The sequence below is a fragment of the Papaver somniferum genome, chromosome 10 (assembly GCF_003573695.1).
Source record: "Papaver somniferum cultivar HN1 chromosome 10, ASM357369v1, whole genome shotgun sequence".
Taxonomy (NCBI): domain Eukaryota; kingdom Viridiplantae; phylum Streptophyta; class Magnoliopsida; order Ranunculales; family Papaveraceae; genus Papaver; species Papaver somniferum.
The window spans coordinates 24,339,397-24,364,892 of NC_039367.1; the positions used below are offsets into that span (position 1 = coordinate 24,339,397).

The following is a 25,496-nucleotide window of genomic DNA, read 5'->3' on the forward strand; positions in this document are numbered from 1 at the left end:
AGCCGTAACAGTATTTACAGTTCATCTCGAATTTTATTTATGAACCATAATTGGTGACTTTTCTGAACTCTGGGTTCCAGGGTTATATACAGTTCGTAATTATGGTATCGACATCAACCGTAAGTGAACTTACGGTAAAAAAAAAGGTAACTAAAAAAAATTCTCAGATATAAGAACATACGGTTGGTAATTGAACTATTACCAACCGTAACAACATCAAAATCTCCAGTTACGGTTCGTAATTGAGTTAAAATCAACCGTAACTCACATAAACCCAGAAATTTGAATTTCAATTTTCATCTAAAACCCTAATTTTTGATAGAAAATTAAACTTAAATCGAACAAAATAAACTAAACCCTAACTGGGTTTTTCAAAACATACCTCATATAATTCATTATACTTGATTAATTTTCGAATCGCCGATTAAGACAATGAAATTTTCAGTTTTAATACGGTTGATGGGAGGAGGAGAAGAGAAGAAGAAAGAAAACAAATTTTCAATTTAGCTTTGATGTAGGTTAAAAAATGGAAAGGGTAATCTAGACAATTTACAATACCATTTGGATACCCCCTAACCAACTAGAGAGACATTACTATCATGGTTTCACCACTCTAATAAAACCTGCCGCCCCTATAACAGGTTACTAACTTAAATGCCTCTTCGCCACATCAAAGCGCTCGGAAAATAAATTTACTAGTCCGAGGAAAGAACGTTAAGAACCCTTGCATAAACCTTTTTCGTCGCTCTCATTTTCTTGGTTTATTAGGGATATCGATCGCTAATTCCCTTCGGATTTCAGGTACGAGTTCTCTTCTCTTTTGAGTTCCTTTTTTCAGTTTGTAGTATGAACCGTATTAGCCTATTAGGGGTTTAGGGCTTTAAAATTGTTCAATTTTATGTTATTCAGTTTCGTTTGTCTGAAAGTTTTTTTTTTTGGATTACAGTAGGAAACATTATGAAATAGGGTAGAAAAACTTATTTCTTGAATTCAATCTCTTTAGAAGAAACGATGGCTTTTGTAATGGAGGAAGAATTGAAACTTGATAAACCCTTGAATTATGAAATGGGTCTGGTGGAAGAACTGGAAATTCCTATTGCGAAGAAGAATTGGTGCACAGAGTTGGAAACTCGAGTTTTAACGGTGGCAGAAGAAGAAGAAGAAAGTTCAAGTTTGAGATGTCTAGAATCCGGCGGAAAGACAGTTGTGGATCCAGGAACTTTACAAGATGATGTTTCTTACGGCGACAAAGCTGGGAAGAGAGAAATGAATGAAGTTCAGAGTGAAAATGGATGGAAGAAAGAGAAGATGGTCACCGACTCTTACCACCCATCTCCACCGCATACAGGTGTACATGTTACAGGTATAGCCATCTTATAGCAATCTTACATTTTTGTTCTATTTTGATGCTACCAAAGAGAACATGTAATCTTATCTATCCTCTTTTATTGGTTAATTTTGCAGGTCCAATGACTATCGACAGGCAACATGAGCCTTCTCTAGGTACGAAAGAACGCAAGAAGAATAGGGGTTCAGGGTCCAATGTGGAAGTTGAAAACAAAGCAAGAAAGAAGATAGATTTTGAGACAGAAGAGAGGAAGGTAGCCCTCTTAGGGCTTAATAGTGTAAAACCAGCAGACATTATTGATATCAGTGATAGCGAGGATGAAAAGGAGATTAGTCCAACGCGTACTTGTGAGATTGGAGGCAAAGAAAGGCTGATTGAGGTGGACAATGTAAATGATCCGACATCCAAGAAGTGCTTAGAAAGACCATTTTCTGACCAGAGAGGAGAGGAGTATGATGTCGGATTTGAGGCGGATAGTATTCCATTATCTACTACACCAAAAAGGAAGAGGCGGTGGAGAGTTTCAAGTGATAGTGATAGTGAAGAGGATGATACAGTTCCAATTAGTAAACTTTTTGGAATTACTATGCCCAAACACTCTCCATCGAGTCCATGTAATAAGGATGTTGCTGTCTCTCCTGAGGGTCCAAATGTCGAAGAATTAGTGACCCCTCTAAGGCGAAGACTGCTGTCACTGAGAGAGCGTGAAGAAAAGAAGAGTCGGGTTGATGAAACATCAATTTATGAAAATACATCTCCTAATAATGTGAAAACTGGCGCGTCATCACAAGGAGAGTTTTGTGACGTAACTGCTGAGAGTGACGAGGAGTTAGTGGCAGAAGAGGCTGGTTCTGAGAGTGAGGGTGACAGTTTGGATGAATTTATTGCATCAGATGGTGATGGTGATGGTGAAATTTCTGATAGTGGAGATAGTTCTAGGGACGCAGAAGATACGGTGGATAGTGATGTGGATTTTGATCAGATTCTAGGAATGATAGAGAGGAGAAAAACTAAAGATTCAAAATGGAAAGATGAGGGCTACATGCTTTCTTCCTTCGGAAAGGATCCTATCCTCTGTATGAAAGCTGTCTGTGCACTATATCGGCAGCAAACAGCTGAGGAAAAACTAATGAAAGGCTCAGTGCATCTCAATAAGCGAGGGTTCAGCAAGTTTGATGCGCACAGGTTTGTCACATTTCTTTTATTTCGTTTAACTTCTAAATAGAATACTAAATTTTTGGCGGTTTCTTATTAACTGTGAGTTTTCGTATTCCATGTCAATTTTATGTGTTATATGTTTACATGGATGTCACAATAGGATACTTCATTTTCACTCTAGTACTCTTCAGCAAACTAGGGCGTTTGAGCAAAGGAAATAGCTTTCAGACGGGTACTTTAACATGGAATAATACATTAAGAAACATGGAAACTGGAAAGGAAGTTGACATCCATTAAAAGGAAATAGAAGTCTCTAACCGCCAAAAACTAAGCTGTTATTTGATTTTAATTACAGTTTGTTGTCAAATCGTAAGCATGCAGGACCGATGTGTGTGTGTTTAAGTTCAATGGGCGATCCATCTGTTTTGTTATTAGAGCTCTGCTTTTCTAGATTTTGTTGGGCACCACTTTGTTTCATTTCTCGGTACATTGCTGCATTTGCTCTGTTCTTAAAAATTGTTGGTAATTTTCTTGTATACAATTTATCGAGCAATATTTCTCATTTGGATCGTAAGTGGGAGATTTTAGGAGCATTAATCCTCATCATTGAGCAAAATAACTTGAAACTTGTCTGTATCTGCCTATCTTTTGTTGTGCTGGCGATGTAGAAAACTCTGACCAGATACAAGTCATGTTCCAGAAATTGTACCCCATTTTAGTAGGTAGCAGCAGATGTGATTCAAAATTTACAAGTTTTTACTTCTATGGAGGAGAAGGTTTCATGTACTTCTATGTTTTATCCACACTGGTTGTTATCTGATTTGGAATATGATGATAATTCTCTAACTGAGACAAGGGCAGGGGGTTATTGATTCTAAATCAGAGAAATCGATGTCAATGACCAGCTATGGTCCTTTGCCATTCTAGCTTAGAAAATTGAACAGTTACTTCTGCTTTCCAAATGAGTCTCGTAAGGAAAACTTCTATTTATATGAATTTTCATAATGATTGTCTAATTTGCATGTATTTGTTGCCTATCTGAGTTTTTTTATGTGTGTGACCGAACTATGGAATTGGATATCTGCATTTATAACTCGTCTGTATTGGGAGAGTCACTGAAACGTCAGCTAGGCTGAGAAAACCCTTCGTATTTTCTTCCTTCCATATTTGTGTTTAGAACTTTCTAGTAATACTTGTGTTTCATGCATTGCAGGGGAACCTATTTAGCCGAGTTCCTGACAGATGGTAGTCAAGAAGGTGAGTTGGTGAAATCTGTCAAGGAGCTGGAGATGTTCGATTTTAAAGGACTTGAAGATTGTCGAAAGTTAGCTAGTCGTTACTCAAAGCAATTATTCACCATTTATCAAAACAAAGAAGATCCTTTATTTGGTCCTTCTCAGGTTTAACAACCTGAGATGGAAATCAAATGGTGTAACTTTTTTATGGCTGTAAAGTAGAGATGTACAGTAGGTCGCCCTAATCTAAAAATTTATATAAGTTATTTTCTGGTAGACATCGTTTTAGGGTGTGTTTAAGCATGCTATGAAGTTGGCTCGGTTGTGTTATATGTATGTGGTTGAGCCAAGGGTGATCTATTGAAAATGTTTTAGAAACTCCTCGCAGCCTACTCGCGAGAAAGGCTTTTAAGAGATCATTCCATCGATGAAGATTGTACTGATCTTGCTTTGTGCTTTCAATATTCATCTTATCTACGTTTCAATTGCATCTGGTGCAGCAGGTGCCTTCCAATGTCCAATTTTCATCTGGTCATCCCTAAATGCAATTCCAGCAGCAGACAAAAGAGGGTGCATCAACCCAATGTGCCCCATTTGCTACTACGTTGCAATTATGACCGAGAATTTTGGAATTGTACCATTTGCTGGGCATTTTGTTTGGGTGGGTGGAATAGAAGGATCATGGCAAGAAAGTCGCAGTCTCCTAGAAGTGAAGCAGTGGTAATAAATGAAGTTAAGGCAACAGTATATTTGTGGGATCTACTAGGGAATGGTTTATAACTACACCATTTAGGGACCTGATTAGTCATTGGAAATAGACCGTCATAAAATGTAAACCGGAAAATGTACACTCTAGGGCCATTTAGCCTCTGCAGTGTATTTGATTTTCTAATACAATTTAAACTTTCTCCTCAAAAACAAACAGGATGCAAATATCAACAATGGTTAAGAGCAATCCTATTCTCTGATTCAACAAGGGACGTACAGAATACTTACCCGTCAAGCTACTTAAATGTACAATGAATTAGAACTCTGGAAGATCATATCCTTGTTTCATGATGACGGCAATGTATTTGAAATTCCCCTTTTATTTATCTGGCTGATTATTTGGGACGCATCGTCTAATCGATTACCTCTTTCATAAACACTAGCAGTCACAAGATGCAGTTCTTTCTTGTCAATATTAGGATCAGAATCCAGTCTCTCAAACAGTGATTCAACTGCTGTAAAATCCCCTGCCCAACCGTACAGGCTTAGCATTTGAAAGTGTACTTCATCAGGAAAAACACAACCCTCATCTTGCATTTCCTTGTACATGGCCTCAGCTTTCTCGAATTCCCTCAGTTTTCCATACGCATTCAACACTAATGCAATAACATTGGAATTGGGAAAATATCCAGCACCTCTCATCTTCTCAAACACCTCAATAACATTCGTCTGCTTCTTATTCCTGGAGAGAAGATCAATCAAACCTCCAAAAACAGATATATCCTTAACTTCACCGGCATCAAAAGCTTGACGGAAGACCCACATAGCCTCTTCAGTTCTCCCTGCACCCACTAAAATAGAAATGGCAGTCTCCCTAGGGATGTTATCTGGACGTTTGAGCTCATGAAGTAACCGCTTAGCATGGGCAACCAATCCTGCCTTCTCATATGCAACAATCATAGTCTGGTAAAGAACTTGGTCAATTTCAACACCTGAATTCCTCAGCTTCTGGAAAAGGGTTGCTGCTCGATCTAATTTACCTGCCTTTCCCCATATCGAAATGATCGTAGAGTATGTAACAGCATTAGGCTCAATCCCTCTTTTCTGCATCTCCTGAACAAGATTTGTTGCCTTCTCATGCTCTAAAGATTTTCCATAAATCTTGATCATTGTATTATAAGTAACTACGTTTTGTTCAATATCCTTGCTCTGCATTAACCGGAAAAGATGAATGGCTTCACCGAACAACTCAGCCTCACCATAAACCCTCAAAATGGTGTTATAACTAACAACACTTGGTTCAATTGCCATCTTTCTCATGCTCCAAAACAAACGATCGGCTTCTTTAGCCATATCCAATTGACCATATACATCAATCATAACATTGCACGTAGTAAGATCCAGTGGACACTTAACTTCTTTCATCTCAGAGAAAATAGATAATGCCTCGACAAATCTTTTATCTTCGACGAATTTACTTAGAAGAGTAGAGTAACTTACAGTATCAGGGGCAACACCAAATGATCTCATTTCATGAAAAAGTTGCCGAGCTTCTCTGAAAAGCTTAGCTTTACCAAAAACATTTATCATTGAATTATAAGCAACAAGATCAGGAGTAATCCCTGCTCGTTTCAATCTAGAAAATAGCGATATCGCTTTTGAATAATCACCAAGTTTTCTTGATAACTCAATCAAATTACTATACAAAACAAGATCACCTGTCACACGATCTTGCTCCATTTGTTGAAGCCAAGATAGAGCAGAATCAAAATCTCCTTCTTTACCGAAATGTGTTATAAGAGTAGAATAAGTAAACTTATCAGGTGATATAGCTCTTTGACGCATTTCGTCGACTAGTCCAGGTGCAAGTTCCCATTGTTTCGCACGAAGAACATTACGTATTACTACATTGTACGCAAAAACAGAGGGTTTATACATTGCTTCTTCAATCATCCAATCAAACAAAGCTAATGTTCTTTGCCAATCTGATTCACGAGATAATAGAGAAACCATGAAACGTAATGAGAGCTGTCTGCCTTTGTAAATTGACATTAAAGCAAACAGTTCTTGTGGGGTTGAAGTCTTTTTAATGGATGAGATTAATTCATCCATATCAACACTATGATCTAAATAAACTTGACGATGGTGGTGATGATTTTGATGTTGATTATCAGATTTTTTATGAAGAACAGGGGAAGAAGAACTGTGTTTGGTCTTCTCATTGTTGTTGTTATCTGATTTTCTCCAGATATCTTTGTTTGGGTAAGATGAGGTTATAATCAGAGAAGATGAAGAGATTCTGATTTGATTACGAGATTTTGAAACTTGGGTTTTGTAATTATTGTCCCTAATTATGAATACTAGTGCGGAAGTGGGAAAAGGGGATGTAGATTGGAGATGAATTGCTTCGAATTTCAGCATGGATAGTGATAATGAGGAAGAAGAAAAAATGTTCATATTCATAGCTTACTTTTTATTTTTGCCTCCAAAAATTACTTTCAAGGAAGATGGAGAAGGAAGTTTCCGTTCTACTTTTTATAACACCTTTGTTTAGACCTGACTCGAGATAGTCTGATTCAGCATCTGCCTCGACAAGAGTCAGCTGTCCAATCGTCTACTAGTATCATTTTTCTCTCTCTTTTTTTACTTGAGGTCTAGTTCGGCTCATACATCCGTCTCCGGAGTATTTGAGTCATGTCCAATCTTATACCCGACTTATTAAACAAATATCTAATCGGATTAACAATATATCTATAACCTTTTCATGTTTAATAAGTATGGAGTTGCTTTGTACAAGGCCAAGCACTATGGTGCCCCATATTGGATATTTTTAATATTATTTGTCGCTATCCGGGGATGTAGTCCCTCCCAGCAAAACCTAATTCGTTTTTCTAATTCTACGGTCGCGTCTCTTCCCATTAATGGATGATGACTTTTGATAGCGCATGTTGAAGATGAAACGACATCTCCAAAAGACATGAAACCCTCTATAAATAGCGAAGGATTCTTCCCATTACCATCATCAAAAACAATCTGTTTTGTTCTTCTCTAAAAAGTATCATCAGAACCTTATATAGTGTGATTCTTGGTCGGGTCAAGGAAGTACAATCCTTGAATTCGATTACGGTGTTAGGGCTTCATTGAATCCTGAAGGAATAATTCGAGAGACCGTTTGTACTCGCCAATTTATTGGGAAAGGTCGAATTATTGTCTTAAAGAATCGAAAGAGCCTTAAAGTCAGGGGTACACCATTCTTTTTCTGTTTTTTCATCCTCTAGTTTAACCCAATTTTCCAACACACCATTTCCCTTCCCTATCCCTCATTTCTAGGGATAAATCCCAAAATCCAACCACTATGGTCTCCCATATCCCTACAAACCAAGGGATATCCCCCCTTCCTTACAAAGTGTATCACATCTGATAAGTTTTATAGGGAAGGGAAATGTGACAGAAACCGAGTTTCCGTCAAAAATCCTGCTTTATCCCTAGAAATGACGGAAACTGAGTTTCCGTAGCATAATTGATGGAAACTCAGTTTCCGTATCCGAAAATATATTTGTTTGACATTTTTTTACACCTCTCCCACACCCCATCCTAACCATCCATCACTAATAACGGCTCTATCCTCTCCATCGACGGATCGCAGCGGTCATATTTTCAAAAAAATCTCTATAAATACAACTCTTACTCTCAATTCAAATCACTCCAAATCAATCGATTTCTTATCTCTCTTCCAATTGATTTCTTAATTCTCTCTTTTTACCATAGTTGTTTGATGTCTATCTTTATCTTATACTACTCAAGTCTTATATTTTTTGGTTAGATTCGAAATGGTTAATAATTTTACACATCAGGAAGAGGTTGTTGTTACTACTGCCTATATTTATGTGAGTTGTGATGAAATTTTTGGGTTCACAACAAAAGCCCTCGTTATTTTGGATACGTATTCATGAAGCATTTGTCCAACGCAACAACAATCCTAATGGAAGAGATTGGACTGCCTTAAAAACAAAGATGAAAGCAATAAAAAAAGATGACAAAGAATTTGTCGGCGTTCTTAATGCTATATATCGACAACACAAAAGCGGTGCGTCACATGAAGATTTATTAAGTTTTTTTACATTTATTAGATATTTTTAGGTTTGTTGCATTTAACTAAAATTTTGTTACACAATATTGCAGACAAAAGAAGGTAAGGAGCAATTTCAGTGGCAAACTAGCCAACATTTCAAGTTTGATGCATGTTATGAGTTGTTTCGAGAAAAGGTCCAGGAATTTAATTATGAACTCACTGTATCCCAAAATGGTTAGTTGTTTGAAATCATTCTAACTTTGTACCCGTCGAAGACGGTACAGAAGTTTTTCCTAACGGACAGACTCGTTGGAATTACAAGTATAATGCTCGTCCTATAGGAACAAAAAAAACCAAATTGCAAGCAAGACAGAAGAAGGATCGGGAGCGCGGTATATTCAGAGAAGGTGATGAGGGGAGTTCTTCGGTTAAGATGGAAGAAGATAAGATCTATCAACAAAGTGCAAATATTTTGGATTATCTTAAGGAAACACGATCAAAGAATGAACTAATAAAAGCGGAACAAGAATCCAAATACCAAACAATGTGGGCGTCTACTCAACAACCGAGTTATAAATGGAAGAACAACTCAATTTGCAGAACCTCCACCACCAAGCTTATCAAATGCATCAACCACAAATGCATTACGACGAAGATGATGTAATAATGAGTATGGATATTAGTAAGTTTGGTCGAAACGACGAAAATATTATCGATGCAAGCAAAAGGATATCATGAAGAGTTCGAATATAATCAGCATTGAAGATTCATAAGATGAAGATGTAATCCATCTCTAAATTGTTTTTTCTTTTAATTGAGTTTAGTTTTAATTTTCAGTATAGTTTCAAATTAAAAGTGTTGTCTTCATTTGTTTTTTGAATTAATGAAAGGTTTGAATTTCGAGTAACCATTATCCATTAATAACTAAGAATAGAAATTACATTCCCTCCAAGACATTTAACTAAGAATAGAAATTACACGCCCTACCCATACATTTAACTAAGAATAGAAATTACACGCCCTACCCAGACATTTAATCATAGTGGAATGTTAAGATGAACACATTACATGTTATTATTTTTCCCGATACGAGATTCAACTATCAATGCCGCTTCGAAATGATAAAACGGTTCCTTTATCTATTTGGTATAATGCCTCTTGTGACGAAAACCTCTACCTTCTATGTCTAGCGAGAAACTCATTATACTAGACGCACAAATTCTTAACATGAATTGTCTTTCTGCAAACGTAGTCTGATGTATACTGATGGCGTGGTTTCTTGTAATCGCTCATATTTTTAACGAAAGGATCCCAAGAAACTTTAGTCCAAAGTATACTATCATGTTCTTTTTCTTTATAAAGATTCTTAACAATGTAATAATTTTTAATTCATTGAGTCTCTTCTTCAACATCCTTTAATCTTTCGGTTAATTGAAACTGTTCTTCACCACGTTTCTTTGCCTTGAGTTTCTCTTCATATTCTGATGCAGCCGATGACGAAGATATGGTTTCTCTTGTACAATGTTTTCTTAACACTTCTTCCGTCACCTTGATCCATTTCGAATGTGATGAAGACGTAGTTGGGTTCTTAGTTGCTTGTTCGCTTCTTTTGTGTATCTCTTCTTCCATTACGTCAATTGATTTGGTTGTTCTCTTGCATCTTCTAAGTATGTGTTCGATGGAATTGGTAGTTGATGAAGGATTCGCCATTGAAAACTTGTGTAACTTAGATTTTCACCTCAATAATATCCTTTAAACACAAAATTGAGTTATCTTCCTTATATAGACGGATGCCCAACGGCTATATTTCTTAGAACTCGCGCCCAACGGCTATATATTTTAGAACTCGCGCCCAACGAATATATTTCTTAGAACTCGCGCCCGACGGCTATATTTTTTAGAACTCGCACCCGACGGCTATATTTTTCAGAACTCGCGCCCGACGACTATTTCTTTTTAGAACTCGCGCCCAACGGCTATATTTTTCAGAACTCGCACCCAACGGTTATTTTTATTCTTATAAAACTCGACAAAAGAAAATAACTTCGTCTAACCAACAACAAACTCAAATCATTCTCAAATATAAACCTCAATCATGTATTCAAATATTGCGAATAGAAAAGGAAAACAGATTGTATGTGTGGAAACAACAGAGGTTTGTCCATGTTGTTTCATGGATAGCCATAGTTTTCTTCAATTCCCATGCCTATATACAAAATGTCCACAAAGAGTTTGTACCGGCACTAGGAAGGTAAAGGAGTCCATACCGGTATGCTAACTGTCCTGCAGAAACACAATGTTTGGAGGATGCAATGAAAGATGCAATCAAACAAGAAAAGGTTGACGAACTGTGCAAGAATTTGAAACTTAAAGGAAAAGTGGAGTTTGAATGCATCAAGGGGATTCCATGTGAAAATCAGGGTTGTATTTTCTTTATGGAAATGCACTGCTCCAGTGCAAAGAAAACATATGGTAAACTTTACTGGAAATGTCCTGAATGTGACGCAGTGGAAATGGACTGAATAAGTGTTGTTATTTTTTAATTTAATCAGGAATTTGAATATGAACCGATGTAATGTGCTTTATAATTAGTAAAATTGTTGTTGTTCAAATTTTAATGAGTTTAAATTTGATGAACATGATGTAATATGCTTTTACAATAACTAAGTACGCGCAACAAGCATTTAAACCAATAGAAGACCTTATTGGACGAGTTGTGTCTCGTGAGGGTTTACGTAGATATATACCCACAAAACCTTTCATCATCTAAGTTGTTTACTTTTCATATGAATCTTCCGAGGATGTATCTTCTGCACCTTGTAGGTCATACTCATCAGGGTGTTGTTTTTCAACATCAAGTAACAGCTATAAAAGCGGAAATTCGAGTGGTGTTTTTTTGAATAACTAGTCAAAGCCTCCGCCTCCTACAATCAAATAAAACAATATCAATTACAATTTACGAGATTCAATATTAATAACTACACATACTTAGGTAATAGGTTAATTGCTTACGATCTCGGATTCCACTGGAGCCCTAAATAGGTATAAAGTTTTCTGAATCGTTACATATTTTGTCACCTCAGCAGTTATAACATTTAATCTTGTTCTTAGGTAACCACTGTTTTTCTCATTTGGATTACCGGTATTGATAGTAAAGCTTTGGAGCAATTGTTCCCAAATGTTTGCGTTAACTCCTTCTTCATTTTGTTAATAAACTTCGATCCATGAACTAACAATCATTTCGTCTTCTGCCGGATTATAAGCCACCATAATTATTAAGAAAGAAACGTGTTGCTTTGTAGATAATAATTTGGAAAAAGAAGTGTTTTTTTTAGATGAAAATGAAAGTAGGTCGGACTAATGTGTTCATTGGTAAACCATATGTGATCTATTTATACATGGTAAGTATACATATCCATATACTGTACAAATAGATTACTCTTACTGTGCAAAGAGATTTCACTAGGAAGTATATATATCCATATACTGTACAAAGAGATTATACAGATAAGTATACATATAGAAATACTGTACAAATGATATTTCACAGATAAGTGTATACATATCCAAATACTGTACAAATGAGATTTTACAGATAAGTATATACATTTCCAAATGCTGTAAAAAGAGATTTCATGGAGTAATCTACTATCAGGCTTAAATAACCAACTCATAATCGTAAACCACATGGCCACAAGATAGAAACGTAATTATTCTGATACATAATTCAAGCCTAAAAATATTTTAAAGTCCATCTTACATATGTATTTAGCATTAAGACTTTTACACAAACACAAAAGTTAAAGGTTTATCATTCGTCCTCTTCCTCCTCGTCGTCATCACCATCACCATCATCATCATCATATTCATCTACCACATGTACGTCTCCATAAACATGTTCATCTGCAGGTTCAAATTCATCCGGGATTTGGTCATTGTAATCTTCATAATAATCAACTGCACCATCCTCATTTTAACCAGGAACAATTTCTTCTTCTAAATCTGTATCATCATAATATCCATCCGATGATGGAAGTACCACGTATTCCATATCTGAACCCTCCAAACTAGAAAATTCCCCTGCCTGGCCTCCTCTACCCGGACGCGAAACAATGTGCTTGACAAGATCCGTTCTTAGTTGTAGGTGCATTTCTAGGTTTTTCAGAGTTGACATAAAAACACGACCTTCATTGGTAGGTTCTGGAATCGGAACATGAACAACTCTGCCCCAATACGTATCCCGACGTTCATGCGCAATGATCATGTTGTGTAATATAAGACAACATTTCATAATTAGTTTCAAGTCATGGTCATACTAATACTTACACAGTGATCTGACAATTCGGAATTTAGCTTGAAGCACTCTAAAAGCACGCTCGACGTCCTTTCTTTTAGCCATTTGATACTTGTTGAATCTCACATACTCTGGAATGTCCAATGTCTGACTGAAAGCTTGTACAATTGTAGTCAACTTTGGATAGATACCATCGGCTAAGAAATAACCCATATTGTATTGGTGACCGTTGATGACATAATTACATGGAGGTGCTACACCCTTTAACATGTTATTGAAAAGGGGTGAGTGTGCCAACACATTCAAAACGTTATTTGATCCCGGCATTCCAAAAAAAGCATGCCAAAACCAAAAATCATATGGTGCCACCGCCTCTAGTACCATAGTACTCTCTTTCTCTTTACCCCGGTAAACTTCTTTCCAAGATACTAGATAATTCTTCCATGGCCACTGCATACAATCAACATTACCAAGCATTCATGAAAATCCTCATTCCGCATTCTCAGCTAACAACCTCTGAACATCTTCAGAAGTGGGTTGACGCAAATATCTTTCTTCAAAAGTCATGCAAACGGTGTGGCAAAATATTTTTAGATAATAGTATATTGTGGTAGCACCAATACGAGTGTAATCATCAACACTATCAGTTGCCGTACTTTTGTACAAACATTTCATCACACCAACTAATTTCATATGTGGAGAATGCACCATAGTACCAGTTGCATCCGGACGTTGATACCATTCCGGATCCACTTCAAGCAATTTTCCCAACAATTTCTCGAATAATTCTTCCCTCATGACTAGACGTTGTTTGAATTGTCTTGAGGTATAACCTGTTCCCGGTGTAAAATAATCATTCATCATTTTCGCATCATGACACGCTCGATCTCGGGTAATTGCACTACGAGTCTGCACTCCCTAGGTATCGGTTGTCGAATGATACGCAGTCGTTCATCCAAACACAATTGTGTAAACATTAACAAAGCTTTTTCTTCTTCATCACTAGAAGTATCTAAATGTATTCCGTATTTAACTCTCACATAAGCACACATAAGACTCATTTTGTACCTTTCCAAACAACAAACATAATATCATTTTGTCTATACCATACATAAATACAAGCCAATCAATGTGATAATACATCAATAGAATAGAAGTTTACAAACATTTCATTCAATATATCAAGAGATGCATCACACAACAAGATCAAATTAATATCAACTAATATCAACTAAAATCAAAATCAAATTAATTTTAAACCCTAAAGTTACAATCACACACCTTTGATGATTTTGTGGATGGAAAACGAAAATGAAGGATAAATTTGTTTCACCTTGGAGTAACGATCAAACCCTTTTAATTTAAGCCAACGAATCGCAATTAATCACCATGAAAATCAAAAGAGGATAAAAGGGGTTTTAGAGGGGTTTGAGAGAAGAAAGAAATTGAGAAGAAGAAGAAGTGGGAGGAAGGGTCGATCTCTTGGAACTTTATTCCTCTGTAACGGAAACCGAGTTTCCATCTGGTCAAGTCAACGAGTTGACTGTGACGGAAACTGTATGGTACTATTCAGATGGAAACTCAGTTTCCGTCTCGTGTAGGGAAGGGATACAGCGCCACCATAGTGGAGCTGCCTTGTGACAAGTATCCCTTCCCTACAAATGAGGGAAGGGATGAGGCTGATGATAGTGCTTGCTCTAACTGTTTCCTTTCTTCACCTTAATATTCTCTTTCCAAACCAAGATCCGTTGATTTTATAAAAAGTTTCAGATCTATTCACTGCCTGGATCTTAAATATATTTTAAGAACTAGAAATTTTTTTAGTTATTGTGTAGTATTAATCTGGTAGTAGTTTATCTAAGAGCATATCTAATAGAGGGTGAAAATGTTTTTTTTTAATTACACATTGGATTTTAGATCCCCATTTGGTATAAATGTGTTTCCAATAGTTATGTCTTACAAACTAGAAGGGATGAAATACTACTCCATCCGTCCTAGTTTAGATGCCAATTTTGCATAAAGATTAAGAAACACAAAGAGAATAGTTTTTTTTCCACAATTACCCTAATTTAGTATCTAATGTTCCCAGCTTTTTTATATCTAGGTTTTTGTTGTTTAGTTGGAAAAATTCAAATTAGAGGGAATATATAGAGAAAAGTATTTAAGAGTGTGTCTTAAAAATTGAAATACACAATTATCCATGTTATGGCATGATTCCAAGTTAGGGGAAAATTAGGATAAAAGGTGGAAAAATATGAAGTATACCAAGTATTTTAGGACAAAAAAAATCCTCAATTTTAGCATCTAAACTAGGACGGAGGGTGTATATAGGATTATATAGCATTAAATGTGTCTTTTTATCTTGGCTATCCAAATTATTCCTTGGGATTAAAACAGTTTTGAATTAAATAAACTCTAGTAATAAATGTTATGATTATTCCTGAAATACCCTCAAGTTTGAAGAAAGTTCTTTTATAAATTTACATCCCCTATTAGGCAAAAATAAAATAGTTGTTACATTATCTATGGACAATGGGTATTCATGATGTTGTAAGACAATAAAAAATATGTCAGTACACGGACACAAATCATCAAAATAAAAAAATAAAAATAACTAATCAAACTTCAAAGCAATCTATATATGGTCGATAACTGAGATCAGGATCATAGGTGTTATGGCGGTATGCGATTCCACATGGAAAACCTATATATTTCATTTAATACAAATCAAGGATAAATGAAACCTTAATTATAATGTTTATCGGCATTGATTTTATTGACGGAGATTGAGTTAGGAGAGAAAAACGTAACTATGATGTCGGTAGTAAGTTATGGCTAGTGTATGTGATCGATTTGTTAATCTCTGATCAAAAGAAAATAAATAAATAAAAATAATGATTAAATTTAAGGGTAAATATGTAACATCGCGATCCAGATCCAGACGCTGAGTCAACAAAAAAATAAATAAACGGTAAGTCATAATTGTTTTTGGTGGCTAAGATATTCTCTAGCTGATTCCAGATTCCCTGATTTGTTCTATGTAATTTTCCCCAAATCAAAATCACATTTTTCCAAAATTAGGGTCTTTGAGATTATAAAATGTATGTTTAAGTTTCCTTAAATTTGTTTCACGCGCAATATATAAAGCATACTAATCGCGATTTTGTGCATATACCAACAAAAGGAACCGTGTCTATAGCAAAAAAGAAAATAAAAAAGAAGCAACAAACCTAAACAACATCAATTATTTGTTTTATAAATTAAAACATAACACAATCAAGAAAGATGAACATAATAGGCTCACAAATTTGTTTTTCCAAGTACCCATCTCGACAGCTGGACGAAGGATTAGAAGGTTTATGAGTACTATTTGAAGTTGTACCGTTGTCTTTCGAATAAGCATAATTGCATCGTCTTAGACGAACTACTCTATAAACACCACTGCTTGCTAAAAGATAAATATCTTTCTTGTTATCTTATCCTTATGAGAATATACAACCCAAATCCGGTAATGAACTGCCCACTTCTAAGGTACACGCTATAAGGGAATTGCTTCCACAACTGAATGGTAGTATTCAATTTACGGCTCCTGTTGGGGTTTCTTCAGCTGACCACATTGCACCTGCCTATAAATCTGCATACAAGTACCTGTAATGAAGTGATAATGAATATATATATATATATATATATACGTGTGTGTTTAATATTTAAGGAATTATGTTCATTTTAATGTTCCAATGTGTCTGAATAAGTTATTAATGTTCATACCGTGGGATTGATTAAGAAGCTCACCTTTCGTACATGTAGGGATCAATCATCGAGCGATAAAAGTAACCACATGCAATCCATGACATGAAATATATGATTTATTGATTTCCTGAGGTATTCCTTTTTGGGGAGTATAATAAGAATTTCCTTCATAAACACGCCATTTGTAACTCCCACCCTTTGTGATGACATCCACTTCTTCGTACATCTCCTATCTAAGGTTATAAGCAACTTGTAATTATGAGTAGCAACAAAATACGATATCTTGGAGTAATTCGAGCAATAATGATGAAATGGAAAAAAAAAGTATACATATCAATTTCAATTACTCAAAAACTAAGATAGTTATAAGAGAATGTTAACCTGGCCCACATCTGCACACATAAAATAAGACGACTGTTTCGAATTGAAATCACACCTTTAATAATTTCTGAGTCGCACAACAAATATTTCCGACTCTAAATCTTTGTCGTCCATAAGAGGGTAAGTTGGTAAATACATGCACTTCTTAATAAGAGGGTAAGTTAATAAGTAGATTGACTATTATAAAAAATATTTTTTTACCATATTTTTCGATATTAATGATTCAAAAATGTAATGCACGACGTTCTATTTTATAAATACAAAAAAAAAAATTGATCAATTTTTTACCATTTTCTTCTTCTTAGTTCTTAACATATTCGTTATTTCTAGTACACACTACTCTTTTTGATTTGTGTTTTAGAAAAAATGTTAAACCCTAGTTTGCTTCTTTTCATTAACCTTCTTCTTAGATTATAGTTTATGTAAAAAAATGTCCTTAATCTTGAAATTTTCAATTAGTATTGGATAGAAATTCCACATATACTGTAAGAAAATAATCTTTAATCTTTGTTTATTCCTTGTTTCAAGGGTAGAAATATCTTAACCTGAAGATTACCATGTTCATTTTTATGATATCGGTTACAACTTTACATTCTTCTTGCACTTATAATTTATATCCGCACTAGTTGATGTCAAGAATTTTAGTTTTATTTTTGGGAGAAATTATACTGAAGATGTTCATTTGCGGTAGAAATTAGTTTTTGTAAATATAATAATTTGGATTTTTTTTCTCTGTAGTATATACAAATTGGATATTTCACTCTCATTGATATAACATTATGGATCCAAAAAGAAGAGGTAATATAGGAGACTTCTATGAAAAAAGAATTGGATGTTTGAAAGTGATTATATATGTGAATACCACCAACGTTTTGTTGTATTTAATAAAAAACCCTAGGATGTAATAATCTCTTAAAAGAATAGAAGACAGATAGTCATCCTCACGAAATTCTAAGCTCAATTTATCCTCATATTTTTATATGCAATAAAGTATATTTGAGATCATATGTATTAGTCCAAGGAGTGACTACTTCTTTGATGAATAGATTGAAAATGAGAAATTATAAGTAGGATAACCGGTCTTCACATTACTAACCTTATTGATGGTGAAGTTCTTCATGGATGTCTACGTGTCTTCTTAATTCTTCAATCTTCAAGCGTAATTGAATGTTTATCTATCTTATGAGTCACTACATAACTCTAATCTAAATGAAAGATGTTGACTCTAGTATCACAAGAAATGTTTTGTCATCTAAATTTGGTTATTCCGTACTTGACATACCCAAGTCTGTGAGTTTGATCGAGCAATGCTCTAATAATATCTTAAGAATGAATTGTTTGATGTAATGGAATAAATAATAGATGGTAATTTGAATATATTTTTTTAAGACAAGATAATTGAAATAGTGATCAAGTTCAGCCTAGAACTGCAACTCATGAGTGTGGTGAGGAAGTCACATATAAGAAAAATAATTCATTTGCTAGTCATGTTCTTCCACAGGGAACACGAAAAGTGTTTAAAGAAAGACCACGACAAAACAATATTATTACTTCAAACTATTAAAAACTATGTTAGCAACTGATACTCCGAAATTTTATGGAGTTCATAACATATGGAGTGTATTGAATGACTGTCTAAGGTTGTGGATGAAGGGTCGACGCTTAGTGGTAACAAGTTAATAAAATGAGGTTGAGAAGAGGTAAAACTAAACTAAAATCTTGGGAGAAACTTAAGAAATATATGAGGGTTGTCTTTTTAACCCATAATTATATAAGGGTTATCTATCGAAAATTCTAAAATTTCAAATAAGGGTCAAAGTCTAGATAATTATACCAAGAAGTTATATCAATTAATTGAAAGATATAACATTATGAAACGTAAAAAAAAACTTGTAACACGGCACATATGAGGCTAGAAAATGGAATTTCAAGACACTTTAAACTTATCCAACATATCTTCGGTCTCGGAAGCATATCAAAGAGCATTATTTTTAGGGAAATAATATGGAACGACATTTATTAATACCAAATTGAGTGCTCACTCAGAGGGAGGTATTGGAAATACTAACTCTTAAATGCCAACTAATAAAGCTTCAACTACAAATATTACATCAAAAGACAATATTTCCAACAAACTATTCGAGGAGAATGTGACAAACATGGAGAAGATAATCACAAATCATATGAATGTAGGAAGAGTGATTGTATGGGAATATAATTTATGGTGATAATGAAAACGACTAGAAATGAGTTGCTTGAAATTTCAATGTGGATAGTGATAACGAAGAAATGTTAATATTCATAGCTTACTTTAATTATTTGTGCCTCCAAAAGGAAGATGAAGAGGGAAATTTTCGAACTACTTCCACGTATGATGCTAATCTATTTATCATACCTTATATGGCTAGATCCGAATAGGTATTTGGATTTGATTCGGCGTCTGACTCAACTTGTGTCAGATATCAGGTCGTTTATTTTTTCATTTTGCATGATGTCTAACTTGAGGTTTGACTCTGATCATACATTTAATTCAGAGGTCCGTGAGTCAGTATGTCTCCTTGAGCACTTATATCTACATAGGTTCAATTTTTTTTGATAGCATACTACTATTTAAGAACTTTTGAATCAGTTATAATAAGTCAGCTTTATATATATCATTCAGATTCAGATGATTCATATTCAGACAAGTAAAAAAAAAACACAAAAGATCATCTATGGTGGCATACATTGTATAAAACTTTCGAGTATATAAAAAGAAAAACAATCACTATCAAGCTGATAATGGTAGATAACCGAGGCTTGGCTAGGACCTACGGGAAACCAAATATGTATATCAGAAAATATACTTTTTGATCCACTTTTATTGACTTTTAAAATCTATATATTTCTGGTTTGTTAGTTTTGGCCCCCATTTTAAACTTCGGTCAAAAACTCAGTATCCTGACAACATATAGCCAAAACCAATAATAACATATAGTGGTTGGAAATAAGTAGAGTTTCTGGCCATACTACTTGCTTTAAGAATTTGAAAATATATATAGTTAAAGGTCTGTCTTCATTTGCTTTCAGATGCAGTACTTTAATTTATGTGATTTTTTCCACATCAAAAATACGTTTTCCATCAATCAGGGTCTTTGAGATTATAAATGTATTTACAGTTTTCTTACACTTGTTTTACACCTCAATGTACAAAGCATCACAATTTCAATTTGTGCATACACCAACAAAAGGAACTGTCTACAGCAAAAAAAATGAGCATAAAACTCAAACGACATCAACTATTTGCATTACAAATGAAAACATAACAGAATCAAGAAAGACGAATATAGTAGGGTTACAGTTTTGTTATGCCAAGTTCCCGCCATCAATGAAATACTCGACGAAAGATCAGAAGGATTAGGAATACTATTTGAAGTTGTACTGTTGTCTTTGGAGCAAGCGTAATTGCATCGTCTTGGACGAACTATTCTATACACACCACTACTTGCTAAAAGATAAACATCTTTCTTGCTATCTTCTCCATACGAGAATATATAACCCAAATCCGGTACTGAACTTCCCATTTCAAAGGTACACGGTATCGGGGAATCACTTCCACAACTGAATGGTATCTGAGTGGTATTGAATTTACCACTTCCAGTTGGGGTTTCTTCAGCTGCCCACATCGCACCCGCGTACAAATCCGCATACAAGTACCTGGAATGAAGTGATAATGACTCAAGTGCACTTGCATTTAATATTTAAGGACTTATTTTCTTTTCAATTGCAACGTTGCAAATGTACTAGATGAAATATTAGGAAACTCACCTTCCATACATGCAAGGATCAGTCGTTGAGCGATAAAAGTAACCACCTGTAATTGAAGCGGAGCCTTCCTTATCACCTTCATTTATGTCAGAATGGTTTTAACCCATGACAGGAAAAATGGGATTTATAGAGTTGACTGATGTATTTCCTCCGAGAAATTCCGAGGGATTATAACGAGAATTTCCTTCATAAACACGCCATCCATAGTTGCCACCTTTTGTTATGATATCCACCTCTTCATATATCTCCTATTTAAAGTTGGAAAGATAACTTGTAATAGTAAGAAATGGATACGCGAAAGCAGACATCAAGTTCAAGTAATAAAAAACAAAGATAGCTGGAAGAGAACTAACCTGGCCTACATCCGCACACAAAAAATAAGATGGTCGTTTGGAATCAAAACTACACCTCCAAGGATTCCTAAATCCCATGGCAAATATTTCCGGCTCTAAATCTTTGTCGTCTACATAGGGATTATCGTTTGGTATAGAATAGTTTCCCCAAAGACCAGTGTCGCTTTCATTTGTACCTGACATATAAAGGACAACGAGGAACATATATATAAGGCTTAATTTGGTATTGTTGTGCTTCTTATAAAATCAATTTTTTATTGTGCATTGTTGTGCTGTACAAAAAAAAGCAGTTGAATGTTCGGCAAAATATAAACTAAAGTGAAAGCTGATTAAGAAAAGCGATCAAATTGTGTTAGGTAAAACATCAGATTCAACTATGTCGTTGTAGCAAATGATAAAAACAAACATATCTTTGAAAATAGTTTTATTCAGTTTTATTAGGGTTTAAAAAATATTTTTTTTTTATAAATAAATAAATATATATAATATTAAAGTTACTTTTTTTTTTATTCGTGAAAGTATTTTTATTTAAACAATTGACTCGTACAGAACTTTGGCTGGTAACCTAGCAACAAGCTGGGCACCAACACCTTTTTGAATAGCAACCCCTAACCTATAGAAAAGAAATTTACCTACACCACTACTAACATCATTAAAGTTACAAATTATTATTATTATTATTATTATTATTTTCCTACTCATTAATAATCATTATTATTATTATTGTGTTTAAAAAATATTATATTACTCTTTATAGATATAATTTTCAAAAAAAAAAATCAAATGAAAATTAAAATAAAAGTTCAGTGAAATGGTATTTAAAACACTTTGGAAAGAAAAAACTATAATCTTTAAGGAATAAAATATATGGAATAAAAAATTGATTGTATATAAGTTTAAGGGTAATTTTTGTCATTTATAAAATAATATATGGATAGGAAAGATAAATCAAGCATTAAGATTAAATGGGACCAAAGGTTATGCTTTTGTAGCTTTTAAAAGCTCTTCCTCCCTAGCTTTTAATGGCATGTTTGGATACACATCCATAAGTAAAAGCAAGAATTTCGTTTGGGAGTAAAATTTCAAAACGACTTCTAGAAGCAAAGAAGTCGAATTTTTGTGAAGAAAAATATCCTTGCTTCCTGACTTTTGCTTTTGACTTCTGGCATCCAAACGTGTTATAAAAATTGAGGAATTTTGGAATTGCTTTGGATAAAAAACACTTTTTTTTAACCAAATATAAAAGATTATTACCACATTATATGTTTTGAAAGTGCTTTTGAAGATAAAAACAATTGCCAAACCCAGCCTAAGAGGGTAATGACAAGTGACACCTGCCTTAGTTTGGTATTGTTGTGCTTTTTATACAAGCGCTTTTCTGTTGTGCGTTGTTGTGTGGAAAAAAAGAGAGCAGTTGAACGTTTGGTAAAGTATAAATTAAAAGCTAAAGTTGATTAAAAAGATAATAGAATGGACTTTGGTAAATATGAGGTTCGTCTATTGTTTATATAGCAAATGACAAAAACAGGCATATCTCTTGATATAGTTTTATTCTTCAAAAATAATTTTTATTATTAAATTTACATAATTATAAATTTACTAATAATAATAATTATATTATTGTTAAGAAACATTATTTTTCATAGTTACTTTTAATTATAAACATAGTTTTCAAACAAAAATCAACCTATAATTAAATATTTTTTAATATTGCTCTTATTTTCTAAAAATAATTCATTGAAATATTAATCACCTTTAACGAATAAAATATAGAGATTAAAAAATTAATATTACATATATTTAAGAGCAATTTTTGGAATTTATAAAATAAAATAGGAATAGAAAAGTAAATTAAGATATGAAATTAGTGTGGAACCATAGCTTATGCTAATGCTTTTAAAAACTTCTCTTCCTAGCTTTTAAAAATTGGGGAATTTTGGAAGTGTTTTATATAAAAAACCACTTTCTAAAGCTTTCGCCGAACAATACAATGAAAAAATATTACTATAGATATGATTCCAAATTTGAAAGTGCTTTGGAAAAAAACAAAATAACATTTCCAAACCCAGACTGAGTTGTCGACCTTAATACTTACTTGGTGCATTATCTATATCAAACCGCATAATCTTTCCAAGCAAGGACTTCTTGTTTTGGGAGAAGTTATACGGGTCGCCGATCTTTCCACCATCTCCCATCATAAAATAGAGATATCCATCAGCCGGTCCGAAGAGAATCTGACCAGCATGGTGTCCTGAAAATGGAAGGCCATGGTGAATATTCTCTGTACCTCTGTTGGATTTATAACTGCTTTCTGAAAAGGAAATCAAATTCATGGGTAAAATCTATTATGCATTGTTTCAGTATGCGAGTAATTCAGATTAATAATACATGACTTACCAACGATGATTTTGATGCGGTGCCATTTGAACTATACTCTGCAATAACACTATGGTATTGGCACGGATCAGCACCACTATCAGAAGCAAGCTTAGAAGGATCACATTTTGCATCTGAGTTGCACGCACATCTTCCTGAACATCTTGGTGAAGTGACTTTATCACAATTGTATGAAACGAAAAAACGCCCATTACGCGTAAAATCTGGATGAAATGCTATTCCCAGAAGTCCAAATTCAGTATCGAAATGCACTTGATCCGTTAAATCAAGAAAAGGAGATTCTTCAAAAACTAGAGCTTCCCCAGAACCATTTTCAGGAACAGCTGCAAGCCAAATCTCTCCTTTTTGGTTAGCTAAGAATACACGGTTAGAACCATCAGGATGACCAACCATGTTAAGAAAAGAATCGTTTCCCAGTTTCTCAAGACACAGACCCTTTGGAGGAGCTTTGGTTTCAGTAGTAGTGCTGTTTTCATTAAAAGAAACCGGTTTACCATCAAAACACAAAGATCCCTCCTCAATAGAGGAACCACCAAATGATCCACAGAAATCAGCTTTTGATTGCCAAAGGTCAGTCAGCTTCGAACTCGAATTAATCCGAGCTCCTCATCCGGTACTTCCTTGTAACGAAGGTGCAAATGGCGAATTCAAAATGGATGCATTTTGACATGTATCCCAAACCTTTGAACAAAAGTCATTTGTTGCAGTATTTGATTGAGTCGAGTTTACTTCAAGAGTAGTGGAATTGCACAAAACCGGAACATTCCTAACCCCAAATTCAATCTTAAATATATCTGCCGAATACTGATCGCATTGCTGCAAACCCAAGTTATTATTGTTAACTCGGAAACAGTACTATTCTTTCAATGTGACGCTAAATTTAATTAGCAGCTGCAAGTATAATTGGCAAGTGATGATACAAAAAAGAAAAGGACTTATTGCGCAAAGAATCGATTTCAAAAGCGAAGCACAAGCGGTATTGGAAACGTTATAAGCTTGCAACTGTTTTTTCAACTGTGAATCTTTCGCGGAGTCGCAACAAGTACTTCCATTATAAGAACAGAAGTTTAAAGGGGTCTTTGAAATCAATGGTGCTCCTATTCCAATTTAAACAACAATAATCAGAAACCCGCAGAGACAAATTAACTAAGTAATAATAGGAAAGAAAAAGAGAGAAACTTAACTTACTTGAATTGGTGCATAGCGGAAACGCGGCAGAGTGAAAAGGAAGCTGCAATAACAACACTATCGAGAGCAGGATGCCGCGAATACCGCCATTACCATCCATTTCTCCAAGTTCTGCAATTTTCATGTTCAAGAGAGTGATATAAGAAGCATAAAAAGTCTATCATCTGTTCAGTGATAATTCAGTCGACTACCCGACAATGAAAACAACAGCCGAATTAAAAAAAAAGGCGGAAATATTGAATCAATTATATGTTCTTAGCTTGTTATTAATGACAAGATGACTTAATGGTATCTTGAAAAAATTCATATCCAACAACAACCAGATTTCAAAACCATGCTTTTCTTTGATTTGCAAGTGTGTATAGTTTATTATAAAATGGATCGATCAATTATGGCGTGTCATAATCGTTGACTTGAATTAAAATTCTTTAAATAATGGAGTGGTTGAAGAACACTACTAGTTGACAAAAGAAAAAACATCAAAGGAGGGTTAGTGTTGGGATTAATCAATCTTTTTTCCTTTTTTTTGAAAGTAGAAATATATTACTGGAAACAGAGTTGGCTAAGCATTTGATTCGCTCTCATCAGGAGCGAGCTCAGATAGACTTGTCCTGCTAATGCCTGTATCTCTATATTTAGCCTCCTCTTGAACTGATACAAGGTTTGTACTTTATTACAGGATTCATAAGCCTTGACAGTGTCAAGTGCAATTGTTGGAATTAAAAATAAGGGAATTTGGTCTAACTAAGAAATTGCAGTGGTAATTTTTCTTCCTTTCTTTTCCAACTGGTCTGCCACTTTGTTT

The 25,496-nt window shown here is 34.5% G+C and overlaps 2 protein-coding genes and 1 pseudogene across 3 annotated transcripts; 1 reads left to right on the top strand and 2 right to left on the bottom strand.

Moving 5' to 3' along the window:
* Nucleotides 1-668: 668 nt before the first annotated feature.
* On the top strand, nucleotides 669-4,161 carry LOC113317054. 2 transcript variants are annotated; one of them, XM_026565197.1, is made up of 4 exons: nucleotides 669-801; nucleotides 947-1,363; nucleotides 1,465-2,533; nucleotides 3,720-4,161. In XM_026565197.1, the coding sequence occupies exons 2-4, from the start codon at nucleotides 1,012-1,014 to the stop codon at nucleotides 3,910-3,912; spliced, it is 1,614 nt and encodes a 537-aa protein (XP_026420982.1). In that variant the 5' UTR covers nucleotides 669-801; nucleotides 947-1,011; the 3' UTR covers nucleotides 3,913-4,161. The 2 variants fall into 2 exon arrangements, with proteins under 2 accessions (XP_026420982.1, XP_026420983.1); XM_026565198.1 differs by having other exon boundaries at nucleotides 671-801; nucleotides 1,004-1,363.
* Nucleotides 4,162-4,573: 412 nt separating this feature from the next.
* Nucleotides 4,574-6,937, bottom strand: LOC113317324 (pentatricopeptide repeat-containing protein At5g39980, chloroplastic-like). Its single transcript, XM_026565449.1, has one exon. The coding sequence runs from the start codon at nucleotides 6,910-6,912 to the stop codon at nucleotides 4,795-4,797; it is 2,118 nt and encodes a 705-aa protein (XP_026421234.1). The 5' UTR covers nucleotides 6,913-6,937; the 3' UTR covers nucleotides 4,574-4,794.
* A 13,132-nt stretch (nucleotides 6,938-20,069) lies between these two features.
* LOC113317721 lies at nucleotides 20,070-24,972 on the bottom strand (annotated as a pseudogene).
* Between the last annotated feature and the right edge of the window lie 524 nt (nucleotides 24,973-25,496).

What these genes read in the sequence shown, in the direction of transcription:
- LOC113317324 (XM_026565449.1), bottom strand. Translation starts at nt 6,912, where the DNA reads ATGAATATGAACATTTTTTCTTCTTCCTCATTATCACTATCCATGCTG.
- LOC113317054 (XM_026565197.1), top strand. Translation starts at nt 1,012, where the DNA reads ATGGCTTTTGTAATGGAGGAAGAATTGAAACTTGATAAACCCTTGAAT. An exon ending in TACAGGTGTACATGTTACAG is followed by an intron (nt 1,364 to 1,464) that starts GTATAGCCATCT and finishes TTAATTTTGCAG; the next exon opens with GTCCAATGACTATCGACAGG. An exon ending in AGCAAGTTTGATGCGCACAG is followed by an intron (nt 2,534 to 3,719) that starts GTTTGTCACATT and finishes CATGCATTGCAG; the next exon opens with GGGAACCTATTTAGCCGAGT.